The sequence below is a fragment of the Acanthamoeba castellanii genome (genome assembly GCF_000313135.1).
Source record: "Acanthamoeba castellanii str. Neff unplaced genomic scaffold scf7180000084754, whole genome shotgun sequence".
NCBI classification, from domain to species: domain Eukaryota; phylum Discosea; order Longamoebia; family Acanthamoebidae; genus Acanthamoeba; species Acanthamoeba castellanii.
Window position 1 is genome coordinate 291,221 of NW_004457415.1, and position 14,914 is coordinate 306,134.

General features: G+C 62.1%; 4 protein-coding genes and 1 pseudogene across 4 annotated transcripts; 3 read left to right on the top strand and 2 right to left on the bottom strand.

Annotated features, from left to right (window-relative positions):
- Positions 1-34: 34 nt before the first annotated feature.
- On the top strand, positions 35-1,271 carry ACA1_204490 (Ham1 family; the record flags this gene model as incomplete). The annotated part of the gene is made up of 7 exons (XM_004338327.1): positions 35-155; positions 232-296; positions 366-439; positions 530-599; positions 702-776; positions 865-941; positions 1,088-1,271. The coding sequence occupies 7 exons, from the start codon at positions 35-37 to the stop codon at positions 1,269-1,271; spliced, it is 666 nt and encodes a 221-aa protein (XP_004338375.1).
- Positions 1,272-1,510: 239 nt separating this feature from the next.
- Positions 1,511-7,883, top strand: ACA1_204500 (uncharacterized protein; the record flags this gene model as incomplete). The annotated part of the gene is made up of 7 exons (XM_004338328.1): positions 1,511-1,969; positions 2,056-2,220; positions 2,316-2,432; positions 2,548-2,791; positions 2,918-5,236; positions 5,322-7,211; positions 7,297-7,883. The coding sequence occupies 7 exons, from the start codon at positions 1,511-1,513 to the stop codon at positions 7,881-7,883; spliced, it is 5,781 nt and encodes a 1,926-aa protein (XP_004338376.1).
- Positions 7,884-8,054: 171 nt separating this feature from the next.
- Positions 8,055-11,872, top strand: ACA1_204510 (annotated as a pseudogene).
- A 50-nt stretch (positions 11,873-11,922) lies between these two features.
- ACA1_204520 (uncharacterized protein) lies at positions 11,923-13,094 on the bottom strand (the record flags this gene model as incomplete). The annotated part of the gene is made up of 5 exons (XM_004338329.1): positions 11,923-11,983; positions 12,068-12,281; positions 12,385-12,555; positions 12,667-12,817; positions 12,936-13,094. 5 exons carry the CDS (start codon positions 13,092-13,094, stop codon positions 11,923-11,925), a joined length of 756 nt encoding a protein of 251 aa, XP_004338377.1.
- A 353-nt stretch (positions 13,095-13,447) lies between these two features.
- Positions 13,448-14,262, bottom strand: ACA1_204530 (Fbox domain containing protein; the record flags this gene model as incomplete). The annotated part of the gene is made up of 3 exons (XM_004338330.1): positions 13,448-13,602; positions 13,726-14,120; positions 14,204-14,262. 3 exons carry the CDS (start codon positions 14,260-14,262, stop codon positions 13,448-13,450), a joined length of 609 nt encoding a protein of 202 aa, XP_004338378.1.
- Between the last annotated feature and the right edge of the window lie 652 nt (positions 14,263-14,914).

Sequence of the window (14,914 nt, forward strand, 5' to 3'; positions counted from 1 at the left end):
CTTTTTGTTTCGTGTTTTCTTTGGTTACGTGAAGATGAAGCGTTCTGGTGGTGCTGTGCGGCCGCTCACCTTTGTGACGGGCAACGCGAACAAGCTGGCGGAGGTGAAGGCAATCTTGGGCGATTCTATTCCTCTCACGTCCAAGGCCATCGATCGTACGATTTACTAATTCGTACTTATCCAATTAAATTTGAACGCTTGACAAATCTCCAACTTGACCCTCCTTCGCAGTGCCTGAGCTTCAGGGTGAGCCTGAGGAGATCTCCAAGGAGAAGTGCAAGCTCGCCGTCGTTGACGTATGTAGTCTTTCTTTCTATTTTTTATTATAATTTGTTTTTAAGTGTTTTTTAAAACTCTATATTCAGGTGCAAGGACCTGTGATCGTGGAGGACACGTGCCTTTGCTTCAACGGGCTCAAGGGCCTCCCCGGACCCTACATGTACACACGACCACGCCAAGAGTCGCTACATGCCCTGTGCTGTTCTCACTCCTCTTCATGTTGGTTGTTGTGGTTTGTGCAATCAATCAGTAAGTGGTTCTTGGACAAGCTCGGCCATGAGGGCTTGAACCAGATGCTTGCCGGCTTCGAGGACAAGAGCGTACGCAGCATTCTTCATATGATTCAACTTTTGTTTCTATTTATCACCAATTGGGAACAATGTGCTGATCGTGACGATGTTGATGATTTTGTTTGTACCTAGGCCTACGCGCTGTGCACCTTCTCCTTCTGCGCTGGCCCCGGCCAGGAGCCTATTGTGTTCGAAGGCAGGACCGAAGTACGATCTCCGCCTTTTTTTACTCTCTGTGCAGTCACTCGGTCGATGCCGCCCTCGATTGACCTTCTCGCCTTCTTGTTCATTCAAGGGCAAGATCGTGCCTGCCCGCGGCCCCACCAACTTCGGCTGGGACCCCATTTTCCTTCCCGACGGCTTCGACCAAACGTACGCGCTGCTTTGATTATTGACAAGAACGTACCATATTGTGTTGCATGCTCACACACAACACACACACAACACACAACACAACACACAACACACAACACACAACACACAACACACAACACACACCATTTGCTGTAATGCGACAGTTACGCTGAGATGCCCAAGGACACGAAGAACACGATCTCGCACCGCAAGCGCGCCCTGGAGAAGCTCCGCACCTACATTGAGGACAACCTGCACCTGCTGGCCGCCGCCGAAGGCGAGCAACTCGCCGGCGAGAAGAAGAGCAGGGTCGACACCGAGGACCAAGCCGACAAGCCTGCCCAGTAGACATGCAACAACAACACTGCCAAACAACAACTTGTTACTTGTTGCACATTGCGCTGGTGTATCAAGAATGCTAATAATGCACTTAATACAAAGCGCCACCTTAAGTGAGGATCGCCACCCGAACAGTCGAGCGAAAAAGAGAGAGGCGAGAAGTTCTGATCCCGATTTCATAAATCAAATCATCAACCCTATCGTCAGGATCCAACCCAAGCCTAAGGGGCGAGGGAGAAGTAACGATGATGGACTATTATCAGAACGAAGGGGCGGTGGTGCCCTACGGAAGTGAAGATTACAACGGGGGCGATGACAGGGCTCTGCCCCCACCGCCGCCCGACATGGGGGACGGTGGCGATTCCGGCTATGGTGGAGGATACGGCAATTACGACTATGGCAATGGATACGATCAACAGGCGTACGATTACAGCCAGCAGGGCTACGATAATGGAGCCTCGGCCTACACCAATTACGATGCATCCGGCCAGTACGACACAACTGCCTATGGAGGCGGAGAGCAACACTACGACAGCTCTGCGTACTACCAGCAGCAGCCAACGGATGCTACTACTCAGTCGGCCGCATCTTCATCGAGTGCCGCCCCCGCTGCGCCGAGTGGACCCCAATTGAAGAGGTGGGAGGTGGCCTGGACTCTCAAGGAGCTGCGAGATGAGAACAACTGGACTCTCGCCGCCGATGCTGGCGTACGCAACACTTCATCATTTCAAATTATAATTATTGGCCAATTCATTTGTAACTCTTGCCTCACGTTCTCTCTTCGATGGTGCAGCTGTTCAACTACCTCAAGCAATTTTCGAGCAACCTGGTGGCCAAAACGAAGGAGGTGGAGGGCGCTGTGGACACTCTGGTCACCGCCACCAAGGCTGCCGACGTCAAGCTGCACAACACCTTCAACGAGTTCCTCCTGCTCGCCAACTCGCAGTACATCGAGAACGTACGCACTGCACTGCTTCTCTCCCGCTCTCGCTCTCTACGCGCCTCACCTCGCACTCGTGTGGCCTTTGCGCCCATGTGCGCTTCACAACGCAGCGTGTGTACGACGCCGAGGAGGAAATGCACGCGGCTGCCGAAGAGCCGAAGCCGGCGGACACCAAGAAGATGGAGGAAATGACCAGCGAGGAGATCGAACAGATTCTCTACCCCAAGGTACCACCTCTCGCACGCACGCACGCACGCACGCACGCACGCACGCACGCACGCAGCACACCTCGACGGCAATGCGTTTAAGGGCTCATCTTAACAACCCTCTCTCGTGCGATAGTATTTGGACGCCATCGGCAACGGTCTTCAAGCGCTGAAGCTGTCGGCGCTGGCCAACCCGCCGAAGCCCCCGATGCCGGCTTCGATGACCGAGGAGGGTGGCGAGGGTGCCGCGCCGGCTCCCGAGGCGGACGCGCAGGCCGACAAGACGCCGGACCCCTACGCCAAGTACCCGCTGCCCTACGTCATCGGCACCGTCGAGTTCCACGAGGACGACTTCTGCGGCCTCTTCCTCTCATCCGAAGGTGCGCACACATCACATCACCACCACCCCGCGCGTCGCATAGTTGGCATACTTAGGCTTTCCTCCTGTCGTCAACAAATGCTGACTCTGCCACGTCACGCTTTGGTGGGCCAATGGTGATGTGCAGATGAGCTGAGCGAGGAGGACTTGACCGAGGACGAGGGCGATCAGACGGAGGAGGGACTCACCGACGAAGAGGGCGGCGAGGGCTCCGCCGGCGAGAGCGATGGTGGCGACTACGACACGACGGGCACCGACAAGGGCAAGGAGCGGGTCGACGGCGAAGGCGGCCAGGAGGACAACGAGAACGAAGACGAAGAGGAGGAGAGCGAAAGCGAAAGCGAGAGTGAGAGCGAGGACAAGGGCATCTTCAGCGAGAGCTCCGAGGAAAGCTCCGGCGGCGGTCTGTTCTCGGACGAGGAGGAGAAGGAAGAGCGCAGGCAGCGCCGCGAGGCGCGCAGGGCCGCCCGTGAGCAGCAGCGCCAGGAGCGGATCCAACAGAAGGCGGCCAGGCGGGCCGCTCGGAAGAACAAGAAGGCGGCGGCGCCCGCCGCACCTCCTGCCGATGCCGGCGCGGAGGAGGAGGAAGACGACGGTTTGACCGAGGAGGAGCGCAAGAAGAAGCAGCTGCAGCAGAAACTGGCGGCCGCGATCCAGCGTAACGCCAAGGGCGAGCTGCCCGAGAGCCTCGAAGGCAAGCGGAAGAAGCGACTGGGTCCCAACGACGAGACGGAGACCGAGCGGGAGGAGGACGAGGAGAGCGAGGAGTTTGTGCCGCCGAAAAAGCAGCAGCAGCAGCAGCCCAAGGACACCAAGTCGACCAAGATCAAGCCCGACGACCTGTTCGCGTCGTTCCTGGACAAGAGCGACGACGAGGAGGAGAAGGACATCTTCGCCGACTTTGGCGACGACATGGGCGGCGATACCAAGAAGGCCCCCACGAAGAAGGCCGCCGAGAAGAAGTCCGCCGCCAAGGCCGAAGCAACGAAGAAGTCCAGCGGCGGCGGCGGACTCTTTGAGGACATTCTCGCCGGCGGTGGCGATGATGAGGAGGAAGATCAAGGCATGTTCGGCGGTGGGTCGACGAAGAAGGCGGCCGCCAAGGACAAGAAGTCGGCGGCCGCGGTGCCGTCGTTCCTCGGCGACGAAGGCGGTGACGAAGGGCTGTTTGGTGGCGGCGGCGCTGACGAGGCCCCCAAGGCGGCTCCTACGAAGAAGGCGGCGCCCGCGGCCAAGAAGTCGGCCGGCGGCCTGTTTGGCGCCAGCGAGGACGAGGCCGAAGGAGCCGACCTGTTCAGCGGCGGTGGCGCTCCCGCTTCCACGAAGAAGGCGCCGGCCGCGGCCAAGAAGTCGGCCCCCGCCGCCGGTGGCGGTCTCTTTGGCGGTGGCGACGACGAGGAGGGTGAGGGCATGTTCGGCGGTGCTCCCGCGCCGGCGAAGAAGAAGGCGGAGACCAAGGCCGCTGCCCCCAAGTCCTCCGGCGGACTCTTTGGCGCGAGCGACGACGAGGGCGGCTTCGGTGCCGCTGAGCCCGCCCCTGCCAAGAAGGCCCCGGCCTCCGCCAAGAAGCCAGCGACGGGCGGCGGTGGTCTGTTCGGCGATCTCGGCGGCGACGATGAGGCCGGCGACGCCGGTGGTCTCTTTGGCGGCGTAGCGGTGCTGCCCACGTCCGGCGGCGCCAAGAAGGCCGCGCCCGCGCAAAAGAAGTCCACGGCGTCGTCCTCGGGCTCGTCGCTCTTCGGTGGTGACGACGAGGAGGGCGACTCCATCTTCGGTGGCGCGCCCGCCCCTGCCGCGGCCAAGAAGACCCAAGCGCCGCCGCCCAAGGCCGCCGCGCCGGCCAAGGACACTCTGCTGGGCGACGATGAGGAGGCGGTCGCTGACAACGGCGGTGGCAAGCAGGCGTCGAGCAAGCCCTTCGGCGGTGTCAAGATGTTCCCCGACATGGCCAACGCCGCTGCCGCCAAGGCCAAGGACATCAAGAAGGCGCCGGCCGCTGCTACTGCTGCTGCTGCCCCCGCCGCGACGAAGAAGCAGGCGGCGCCCGCGGCCTCGCCGCTGGGCGGCGGTGACGAGGAGAAATCCGGTGGCGGTCTCTTTGGCGGAGTCGCGGTGCTGCCCACGTCCGGAGCGCCCAAGAAGGCCTCGGCGCCCGCACTTGCGCAGGCCAAGAAGAGCGGAGGTGGCGGCCTGTTTGGCAGCGAGGACGAGGGTCTCTCCGACGGCGATGACGCCAACGCCCTGTTCGGTGGCGGCGGCGTGACGGCGGCCAAGAAGAAGTCTGCCGAGCCGGCCAAGAAGGCGGAGGAACCGGCGGCTGCCAAGAAGGAGCCGGCCGCCATTAAGAAGCTGATCGGTGGTGGAGGCGGACTTTTCGGTGACGACGAGGAAGGCGCCAGCGGTGCCGGTGGTCTGTTCGGAAGTCTTGGTGGATTCCCCGCTTCTGGTGCGATCTCGCCTTTCCTTTGCGTGTGTCGTGTCGTGTTGTTGGTCGTGTCGTGTGTGTGGTAGCTAATGGCCGATCGTTGCAGACGAACCAGCCGTGGAGAAGCCCAAGGCCGAGGCGCCCAAGAAGAAGCCCGCCGCGGGAGGTGGCCTCTTTGGCGATGAGCCCGCCGGCCTGTTCGGCGAGGCGTCGGCGCCCGCAGCCTCCAAGAAGACTACGGCTGCGCCCAAGGCGTCCGGCTCGCTCTTCGGCGACGTGGGCGGGGATGACGACAACGGCCTCTTCGGTGCTGCGCCCAAGGCTGCGCCCAAGAAGCCCGCCGCAGCGCCCGCCAAGAAGGAGGTCGCGGCTGCCGCTGCGGCCGTCGTTGCCGAGGACCCGCTCGGCGGACTCCTCTCGTCCCCGGGCACGGCCAAGAAGGCGCCCGCTAAGGCGGCCGAGCCCCTCGCCGGCGGCCTCTTTGGTGAGGCGGCAGATCCGAAGCCCGCCGCTGCTGCCGAGAAGAAGGCCCCGGCGGCGGTCGATCTGTTTGCCGACCCCGCTGCGGCGCCGGCGCCCGCACCTGCGGCCAAGAAAACTGCTGGTGCTGCGGCCGCCGCTAAGAAGGCCGGACCTGCGGCCACCAAGGCGACGGCGGCGACTGCCAAGAAGACCACCGCGGCCGCCAAGGCTGCTGCGCCCGCCGCCAAGAAGACCACTGCCGCTGCTGCGGCCAAGACCGCCGCTGCCCCGGCTGCGAAGAAGACCACCACTGCCGCTGCCGCTGCGAAGAAGGCGGCTCCCGCTGCTGCCGCCAGCGCCGCGGATGATCTGTTCGCCAACGTGCCCGCGACTGCGGCTGCCAAGTCCACCGCCGCAGCCACCAAGAAGGCACCCGCGGCCAAGGCCGCGCCAGCTGCGAAGAAGGCCGCTGGTGCTGCGGCGGCTGCTGGGGACGACATCTTCGCTGACGTTCCCGCCACCAAGTCCGCTACGGGTGCCGCCAAGGCCGCGCCGGCCAAGAAGGCCACCGCCGTGCGGAAGACCACGGCCACCACCGCCGCGGCCGATGACATCTTTGGCGACCTCGGCGTTGGCGCGGCGTCGCCCGCTGCGGCCAAGAAGGCGGCCACGCCCGTGAAGAAGGCCCCCGCCGAGCCCGCTGCGGCGCCCAAGAAGGACGCAGACCTCGGCGACTCCCTCTTCGGCGACGTTCCCGCCACCGCCGCAGCCAAGAAGGCCACCACCGCCAGCAGCGCGCCGGCCAAGAAGGCCACCCAGCCCGCGGCGGCGACGGCCGATCTCTTTGGCGAGGACCCGCTCGCCGGCCCCGCGCCGGCCAAGAAGAAGGAGGCCGCCTCGGGCGGGCTGTTCGACAACCCGCTCGGACCCTCTGCTGTCGCTGCCGCGCCGGTCACGGCCGCCCCGATCGCCGGGCGCACGACCGAGGTGGTGCCCCTGCCCACTCTCAGCGTTTCCGAGAAGATGAAGCTGCTCGCCGAGCAGTCCGCCAAGGAGCAGGCGCCCAAGGAGGTCGAGGAGGTGGTCAACCGACCGCGGCGAGGGACTGCCGGCGGCAAGGTGGCCGCGCTCCAGGACTCGATCGGCAGCGCGATCAACCCGCTGGCCCTGCGACCGGGCGCACGCCGACCGGCCAAGGAGGCCGCCGCCGAGGAGGTGAGCGGCAGCGGCCCGCTCGACGTCGACGACCTGCCAGACTTTGGCGACAACGACGACGAGGGTGAGGCCGACACGGCCGCCGTGCCTCCGCCGTCGTTCGCCGCTGCAGCGGTGTCCAGGCCTCGATCGGCGGCCGCCGCGCCCATGCCTGCCGTGGTGACGGAGGACGAGAGCCAGGTCAAGAAGGGGCCGGCGCTGTCGCACGCGGTCAAGTCGCGCCCCATGAACTCCAACAAGCGGCTGCCGTCGCGCACTATGCGTTCTCGCGGCACCACCGCGGCCAGCGAGTCCGCCAAGCCCCGCGCCGGCACTGACGGTACACATTACCCCCCTTGTGTGCGTTCGTGTGCGTGCGATGCGTGCGGTGTGTTCTCGCGACTGACGTGATGTGCGACACACAGCCACCTCGGTGTTCGGTGCGCTGGACCTGAGCCAGCCCAAGAAGTCCTCTACGGAGGAGCGACCAGCGGTCTCGCCCGTCAAGAAGCCCGCCGCTGCCGCCCCTGCGCCCGCGCCGGCAGTGGTCAACACCGACGACCTCCTCTCGTCGCTCTCCTCGTCGTCCGTGCTCGACGGCGACTTCAAGATGCCCTCCTTTTCGTCCACCTCCACCTCCACCTCCACGTCGTCGTCGTCGATCTTTGGCGGAGACAACGACATGTTCGGCTCGGCCAACGGCAGCACCTCGGCCGCCGCCGCCGGCAGCAGGCCCAGAGCCGCGGCCAAGATCGGTCTCTTTGACGACCCCACGCCGTCGTCGTCATCTTCTTCGTCGGCTGCTCCTGCCAAGACGATGGCGTCGTCGTCGGGTGGCGGCGGAGGCGACGACTCGTTCGACATCTTCAGCAACCCGTTGATGGGCAAGAAGGAGAAGGAGGAGCGGGAGAAGAAGAGGCGCGAGGAGGAGGAGCGACAGGCCAAGGCGGCCGCCCCGCCGCCCGACATCTTCGCCGACCCGCTCGCCAAGGGCTCGTCTTCCTTCTTCTAGAAGCTCTCGATGAAGAAGATGAAGAAGCCGTCCTACTTCGGTTTACGACAAAAATACATAATTATAAACATGTTTATAATTATGTATTTAATCCGGAATGTTGTAAAAAAGAAAAGACACATATATTTCGGGTATTTTATATTTTTGTGATTTACTTTCTCCGGCATCGAGATGACAACACGGGTGGTGGCCGTACGCGACTACTCGTCTCCGCTGTTCAATCAGCTGGCGTGCAACCGCGGCGAGGTGCTCCACGTCGACTGGGCCAAAAGGTTTGCCCCCTTTCTCCATCATTTTCACAATTGCAAATGAAAATCTCCTTGCCTGCACAATCGCGATTTTGAGACCAAAACTTGGATCATGGAGACATTCGCATCTTCTTTCTTGATGGTTGCACACAACGCTGGAGCTGAGCGCGAGCGACTGACCACGAAGTACAACTTCGAAATCTCCACAGCACGCAGGGCTGGCTCTGGTGCAAGCGCAACGTGCCGCCCGGCTCGCCCGAGGAGGACGAAGGCCTCGTGCCGGCCAACCACCTCCGTGAAACCTGGGTACGTGGGTCGTGTCGTTGGTCGTGTCGTGTGTCGTGTGTCGTGTTGGCGTGTGTGTCGTGTGTCGTGTTGCGTGTCGTGTGTTCACATGTGCGTTTGTGTGGTTGGTACAGAAAGAGGAGATCGAGTCGCTGGGTCTGCCGATCATCGCGACGGAGATGGAGAATGAGGTGGTCAAGTTCATCGACCCGGTACTACAGCACAGCCCCGCCCTCGTCGAAGAGCCCTCGGCCGCCGACGCGCCCCAGCCCAGCGCTTCGTCCCTCTTTGGCGGCGGCAGCAGCAGCAGCACCTCGTCCCTGTTCGGCGGGTCTTCTTCATCGTCGTCGTCGTCGTCTTCTTCATCGTCTTCGACGTCTTCGCTGTTCTCGGGCTCGTTCTCTCTTGCGTCGGCCATGGAGTCTCAGGCCAACCAGCCGCCCATCCTCGCGCCCGGTAAGCCCCACAATCGCCCGTCTCTGCTCCCCTCATCGCTCTGTGCGCAGCCTGACTGACCACCCACCACCTACCACCACCCACCACCCACCCACCGCACCACGCAGGCCTCTCGTGCCTGATCTGGCCCATGCACCCGGTGGAGTTTATGACCAAGTGCGTCGTCGGCCCGCCACAGCTCTGGGCTGCTTACCACCTATTCTGGTTGTTGACTTTTGTTTGTCACTGTGTGCTGGGCCACCATCACCACAGGATATGGCAGAAGAAGGCCTACGTGGTGCAGGGCTGCGGCGAGCGTCTGCAGAAGGTCAAGCAGGACTTTATGAACTACGACGTCGAGCAGCTCGTCTCCCAGGCCTCGGTACAGATCTACCGCCTGGCCCTTCGCTACAGCATTCCTTGAATTGCATTCTCGCGCTCAACATTCCACACACTCCTGACATTCCAACCCACACTCCTCTAGGACTGCGTGGTGTGGATGAAGACCACCGACGGCAAGATCCAGCACCTCTACGCCGGTACCTCTGCGCCCCAGATCTCCCCTCACCCTACTTCTCCAAGAAACAGTATTGTCGCACTCACGATCGCCCACTTCGTCCGCGCAGATAACAAGACGGCCTACCACTGTTACCTCGCCGGTCACTCGCTGTACGTCGTGTCGTGTGCGTGTCGTGTCGTGTGTGTGTGCGTGCGCGTGCGTGTGCGTGTGCGTGTCATGACTGTTGGAGCGCGTGCTCACTCATATACGTTTTTTTCCGCTCGTAGGTACTTCAACCCGCCGGTGGCCCTGCAGAAGAGTTACATCAAGCAGTTGGCCGAAGACCTGGGCGCCAACTTCGGACTCAAGAAGGTGCGCCCAGTGCCCCCCCCCCACAGTCTCTCACACTTGTGTCGATTTCCCCTCGTTTGACCTTTTCTCTCTCTTTTCCCCTCCTCCCTCTCTGCCAGGATGACGGCTTCGGCGGCGATATCGAGATCTTCGCGGTCCGAGGCAAGCACGTCACCGACTGGCACTTTGACGCGCAGGAGGTGTGCCACGTGTGTCGTGAGCCGTGTGTGTCGTGTGTCGTGTGTCGTGGCTGACGTCATCGCCGTGTGCGGTCGCGTTGTCGTTTGTGTGGTCTTTCAGAACTTCACGATCCAGCTGACGGGTCGCAAGCGCTGGAGCATCAGTCCGGGCGTGTTCTGCCCCGTCACCAACCACACCAACCCGAAGAACATCGCCACCGAGAAATACGACGTGCGTCTCCTCCTCTCCAGACTTAACATCACTAACACAACCACCCACACAAGTCGCGAGTCACTTTACTTATCCCCTGCGTGTGCGGCGTGTGCGGTGGTGTGGGTGTGTGGTGCCGTTGGAAAACGAACAGGAGCATAGGAAGGTGCACGCGTCCTACGCGCCCGCTGCGGATGTGGAGCCGCCTAAGGACTTTTCCCAGGCGCAAACCTTCGTGCTGAGGTCAGCCTGCCCCCTCTGGAAGACCGTCTATGTGGAGTGCTTGACTCATTATGGGACGCGTGCGTTGTGTGCGATGTCGTGCCGTGTGTGTCGTGTCGTGTCGTGTCGTGTGTCGTGTGCAGGCCCGGATCGGTGATGTACGTCCCGGCGGGCTACTGGCACCACGTCACCTGCGACTCGGACGAGGGCTCGCTGTCGATCAACTTCTCGATGTCGACCTCCTCGTGGCTCGACCTCCTCATGAACTCGCTGGGCCAGCACCTGTGGAAGTACCAGCACTGGCGCGAGAACATCATCGTCAAGGTATTTATACATATTTCTTTATTTATTTATATGTTCAAGTTATTAGAGCATTGTTATTTTTTTACATTTTATTTATGTAAAATTTATGTAAAAATTTTTAAGTTTTGTTTTATTCTACTAATTATGTTGTTGCGTAGGACCCGTCGTCGGCTCGGGCGCATCTGCGGGCGCTGCTGACCAACCTGCCGCGCGAGATCGGGCTGCTCTCCGCCCGCGACTTCCTGCCCCAGGGCCTCTTCCGCGAACACAAAGAGCGGGTGCGCTCTGCCCTTTCCCCTCCCGCCAGCCCAACACTCATCGCCGCACACGACCGTGCACGACCGCACACGACCGCACACGACCGCACACAGGAGGTGAACGTAGACACCAGCGAGCAGGGCACCGAGGTGGAGATTACCAAGGACACCGTGCTCCGACGCAACCCAGTCGCCGTCATCAGCAAGGACAAGCCCACCACCACCTCCGCCGCCGCCGCCAAAAGGCCCGCCTGCCCTCCGCCGACGGCCTTCGACAAGGGCGGCCGCAAGCGCGCGCTGCAGTCCATGCTCGGCGACGACAAGGAGGGCGGCGGCGACGATGATGATGGCCGCGAGCGCCAGGGCAAGGAGAGCTGGACGCTGCACCTGGCGTTCGGCAACAAGGACTTCAAGTCGAGCCTCGAGGCCAAGATCTTCGTCAAGCGCGCGATGGGGTGCGTGCTGGACTGGGTCGAGCGGCGCCAGGGCGCCCGCGGGCCTGATGCGGCGAACGAGGCCGACGGCGGGCGGTGGGCGGCGTTCACGGCGGGCCAGCTCTATTCCGAGAGCGGCTACCGCGACCTGGTCAAGGCGCGCAAGGCCGCTCGCGACCAGCGCCGAAAGCGAAGACGAAGCGAAGACCAAAACGCGAAAGCGAAGAGGCACGTACGAAAGAACGAAAACGACGATGGCGATGACGACGACGATGAGGAGGGGATGGGTCGGTTCGAGGATGAAGACGATGAAGAGGACGAGGACGAGATGGACGAGGAGGAGCAGAGGGAGGGCGCGGTCGGCGGCTTCGGAGACGTGGAGCAGCTGCTGAGCGTGCTCGTGTTCAACGGCTACCTGACCAAGGTCAAGTCCAACAAGGCCAAGGTACCACCATCGCCCGCACACGCACCGCGCACCGCGCACCGCGCACGCACACGCACTCATCCGTTGACTCACGGTGTGTGGGTCGTGTCATGTTTGTGTCGTGTCACAGGAGGGGGCTGAGTGATATGAAACCTCTCTCGAATCAGAGTGAAACAATTAAAGTACTTCTGTTATGCCCACTGGCCACAGCCCATGGACTCTTCCGTAAAGTAGTCCCACAGCATCAGATGCCTGCACACCGCGGAGCGCATGAGCCTCGGGATACGACACGACACGACACGACCAACGACACGACACGTAGCGGTGAATAGGTACGAGGAGGTGGAGGTGACGAGGGTGTCGTTGTGGTAGACCAGGTCGTAGGGTCCGCCCCTGCCGCCGCCGCTGCCGCTGCTGCTGGCCTTGGCCGCCGGCGCCGCGAGCGGGAAGCTCTCGCTCACGCGACCGCTCCGGCGGTCAACGACCGCCCACGAGTCGCCCAGCCCCAGCACCCACTTGTATCGGTCGAACTGGACCCTGAAAGGCGCCTCTGCACAGTACCATCAACACGCGCGTGTGTCGTGTCAGCGCGTCGTGCGTGTGGCGTGTGACGTGTGACGTGTGGCGTGTGCGTGTGCGTGCGTGTGTCGTACGTGCGGCGCCCATGAGAGTTCGGCTGAGGAAGTGGTGCGACGGAAAGGGCGACGACGGCGTGAGCACGCCACCTGCAAGGTCGAAGCTGTGGAAGGTGTGCTCCTGCGCGGTGGTCTCGGTCAGCAGCAGCGTGCCATCGTGAAGAGCCGCACACCGGTACTTCGTCGCAGCTGTGTTTGGGAGTTGATGGTACAATTTGCAGTCAACGTGTGTCGTCGGTCGTGTGCGTGTGCGTGTGCGTGTGCGTGTGCGTGTCGTGTCGTGTCGTGTCGTGTCCTAACCGTGCGCCGGTTCGAGGCAGTCGAGCTGCTGGCCCAGCTTGCGGAGGTCCCAGAGCGCGGCTCGTCGGTGGCCCACCACGCAGAGTTGATTGGGGTTCGTCCTCCCACCAAGGCCCAAGAAATGCACCGACGAGTCCTCATCCCAACCCACCTGACCCCTCCCAAGTGAGCTTCGTGTCGCGTGTCGTGTGTCGTGTGCCGCGTGTGCCGCGTGTGCCGTGTGTTGTTGTGTGTCGTGCATGTGCGGTGGTGAGCGTGTCGTGTGGTACCTGACCGACTTGGGAGCCCACGCGATGATCGACACAGCTGAGACCTAAAGGACCGGCGAGGCAGGCCAGCTGGCTCACGGGGTCGACCGACAGCAGCTCGAACTGCCGCGTGGAATCCACCGCCACCGTCTTGATGTCGTCCAACGTCCGCACGTCCATCAACGTCTTGACCAAGTCAACACCAACATTCACGGCACCATCGTCATCAACATCGTCATCATCATAATCTTCAGCATCATCACACAACATCATTAGCATCACTCTACCAGCTCGGATTCGTGGAGGAGGAAGAGGGTGTCGTCGCTTGGCCAGCAGAGCGCCCGCGGAGTGCTCGGCAGGGTGCGCCAATCTGAACGTTGGACGAATAGAAGCGGTGAGGGCGCGTCTTGCGTGTCGTGTGCGTGTCGTGTGCGTGCCGTGTGCGTGGCGTGTCGTGTCGTATCGTATCGTGTCGTGTCGTGTTGATGTGTGTCGTGTCATGTCGTGTGGTAGTAGCAGATGTGAAGGAAGAGTTAACGCGCACCGCGCTTGCCGTTGGCGTAGAGTACGAGGACGTAGGACATCTGGTAGGACTCGATGGCGATGCGGGCGAAACACACCTTGCCGTCACGCGGGGCCACCCGCGACGACTCCCGCGATGGCTTGTAGAGGGAAGGCACGTCGTGACCTGTTCAGCAGCACACACGACACACACACACACAACACATAATTAGCATTTTTACAAATAATGATGAGTGGCTTGACACTAGAAAGATGTTGTTCTGATGAGGGAGAAGAGGTGGAGGAGTACTCCAGAGCAGGTTGCGCTGGTTGGTCATCCATCGCTCATGCACCCGCCGCGCGTTGGCCACCAGCTCCGCGCGCCACTCCACCACATTGCCGTTGTTGTTGTGGTTGTGGCTCAGCACGGCGCTGCCTCGAACAACAATGTCGGGGCCGCAATGACCGCCCAGACAGCTCGCGGACCGCCCGCGGCCGGTGGCGAGGCCGACGTCAGGGCCGGGCCATGTCGGGTGGCAAGTGGTGGTGTGCGGGTGTTGGGCGGGGTGTGGTGGCGCGGGCAGCGAAGCGGCCGGGAAGCGAGCGCGGAAGGGGGTGCGCCACAGGCGCCAGTAGCTGGCCAGGCCGTGCCACCGGCGGTTCACCAGCACCGCCGCACACAGCCATTCGGTCTTCCTCAGCTTTCTGCGTTTGTCGAGTTCACATCTCAGCGTCAGTGCGGTAAGAAGAACAAACTCTTTTTCGGCTGAGCCTGGCGGCAGGCGCACCTGATGACCTCGCTCAGAAGCTCATCTGGCAAGGCCAGTGTCATGTCTTGCCCCTCCATCATCATAGCCAGCTCTGTATGATGTGCTTAACTCCCTGTTGTTGAGCCGGCACAGTGCTCCCAACCGGAACAATGCAAAGAATGCGGTGCGACTTCCCGCAACATTGTTTGTTTTTGGCAAACGCTGCTGTTTTCCAGTTGCGTTTCTGAATTGAGCTTCGGAAACGAACGGCTCCGTAAGGGTACCCCCTTCGCCGAGCTTCAAGCCCACCGCCTACGGAGTCACCCAGCGCCAGTGCTTCGCCTTCTCACTCGCCAAGCGCGTCGCTCACCAGGTCGCCAAGCCACCTTGTCGAGCCCTACCCCGAGTGTAGCGAGCCCAACACCGAGCCAACCGCTAGCGACCACTGCCTCCCCGTCGGCCAGCTCATCGCCCGTCTATCTGGTGAGCAACACCGGTAGGGTGGCGACGTGCCTGTGCTGCTCAACCTCACCGCGCCCGACGTGATTCTAGTTCCCAAAGGTGTGGTCCTCTCGGTGCTCAACCAAGGTTGCTGTGGGGACTGAAAGCTCTGTTGCTGAATTCCACTGACTTGGCCACGCGGCCGTGGCCGCTGGTGGACGACGTCGAGCTGAACCTGCTCACTGCCAACCTCACCACCACCGACGTCACCACAGGCAAGGCCGACGGAACCGACGCTCAAGACCAAGC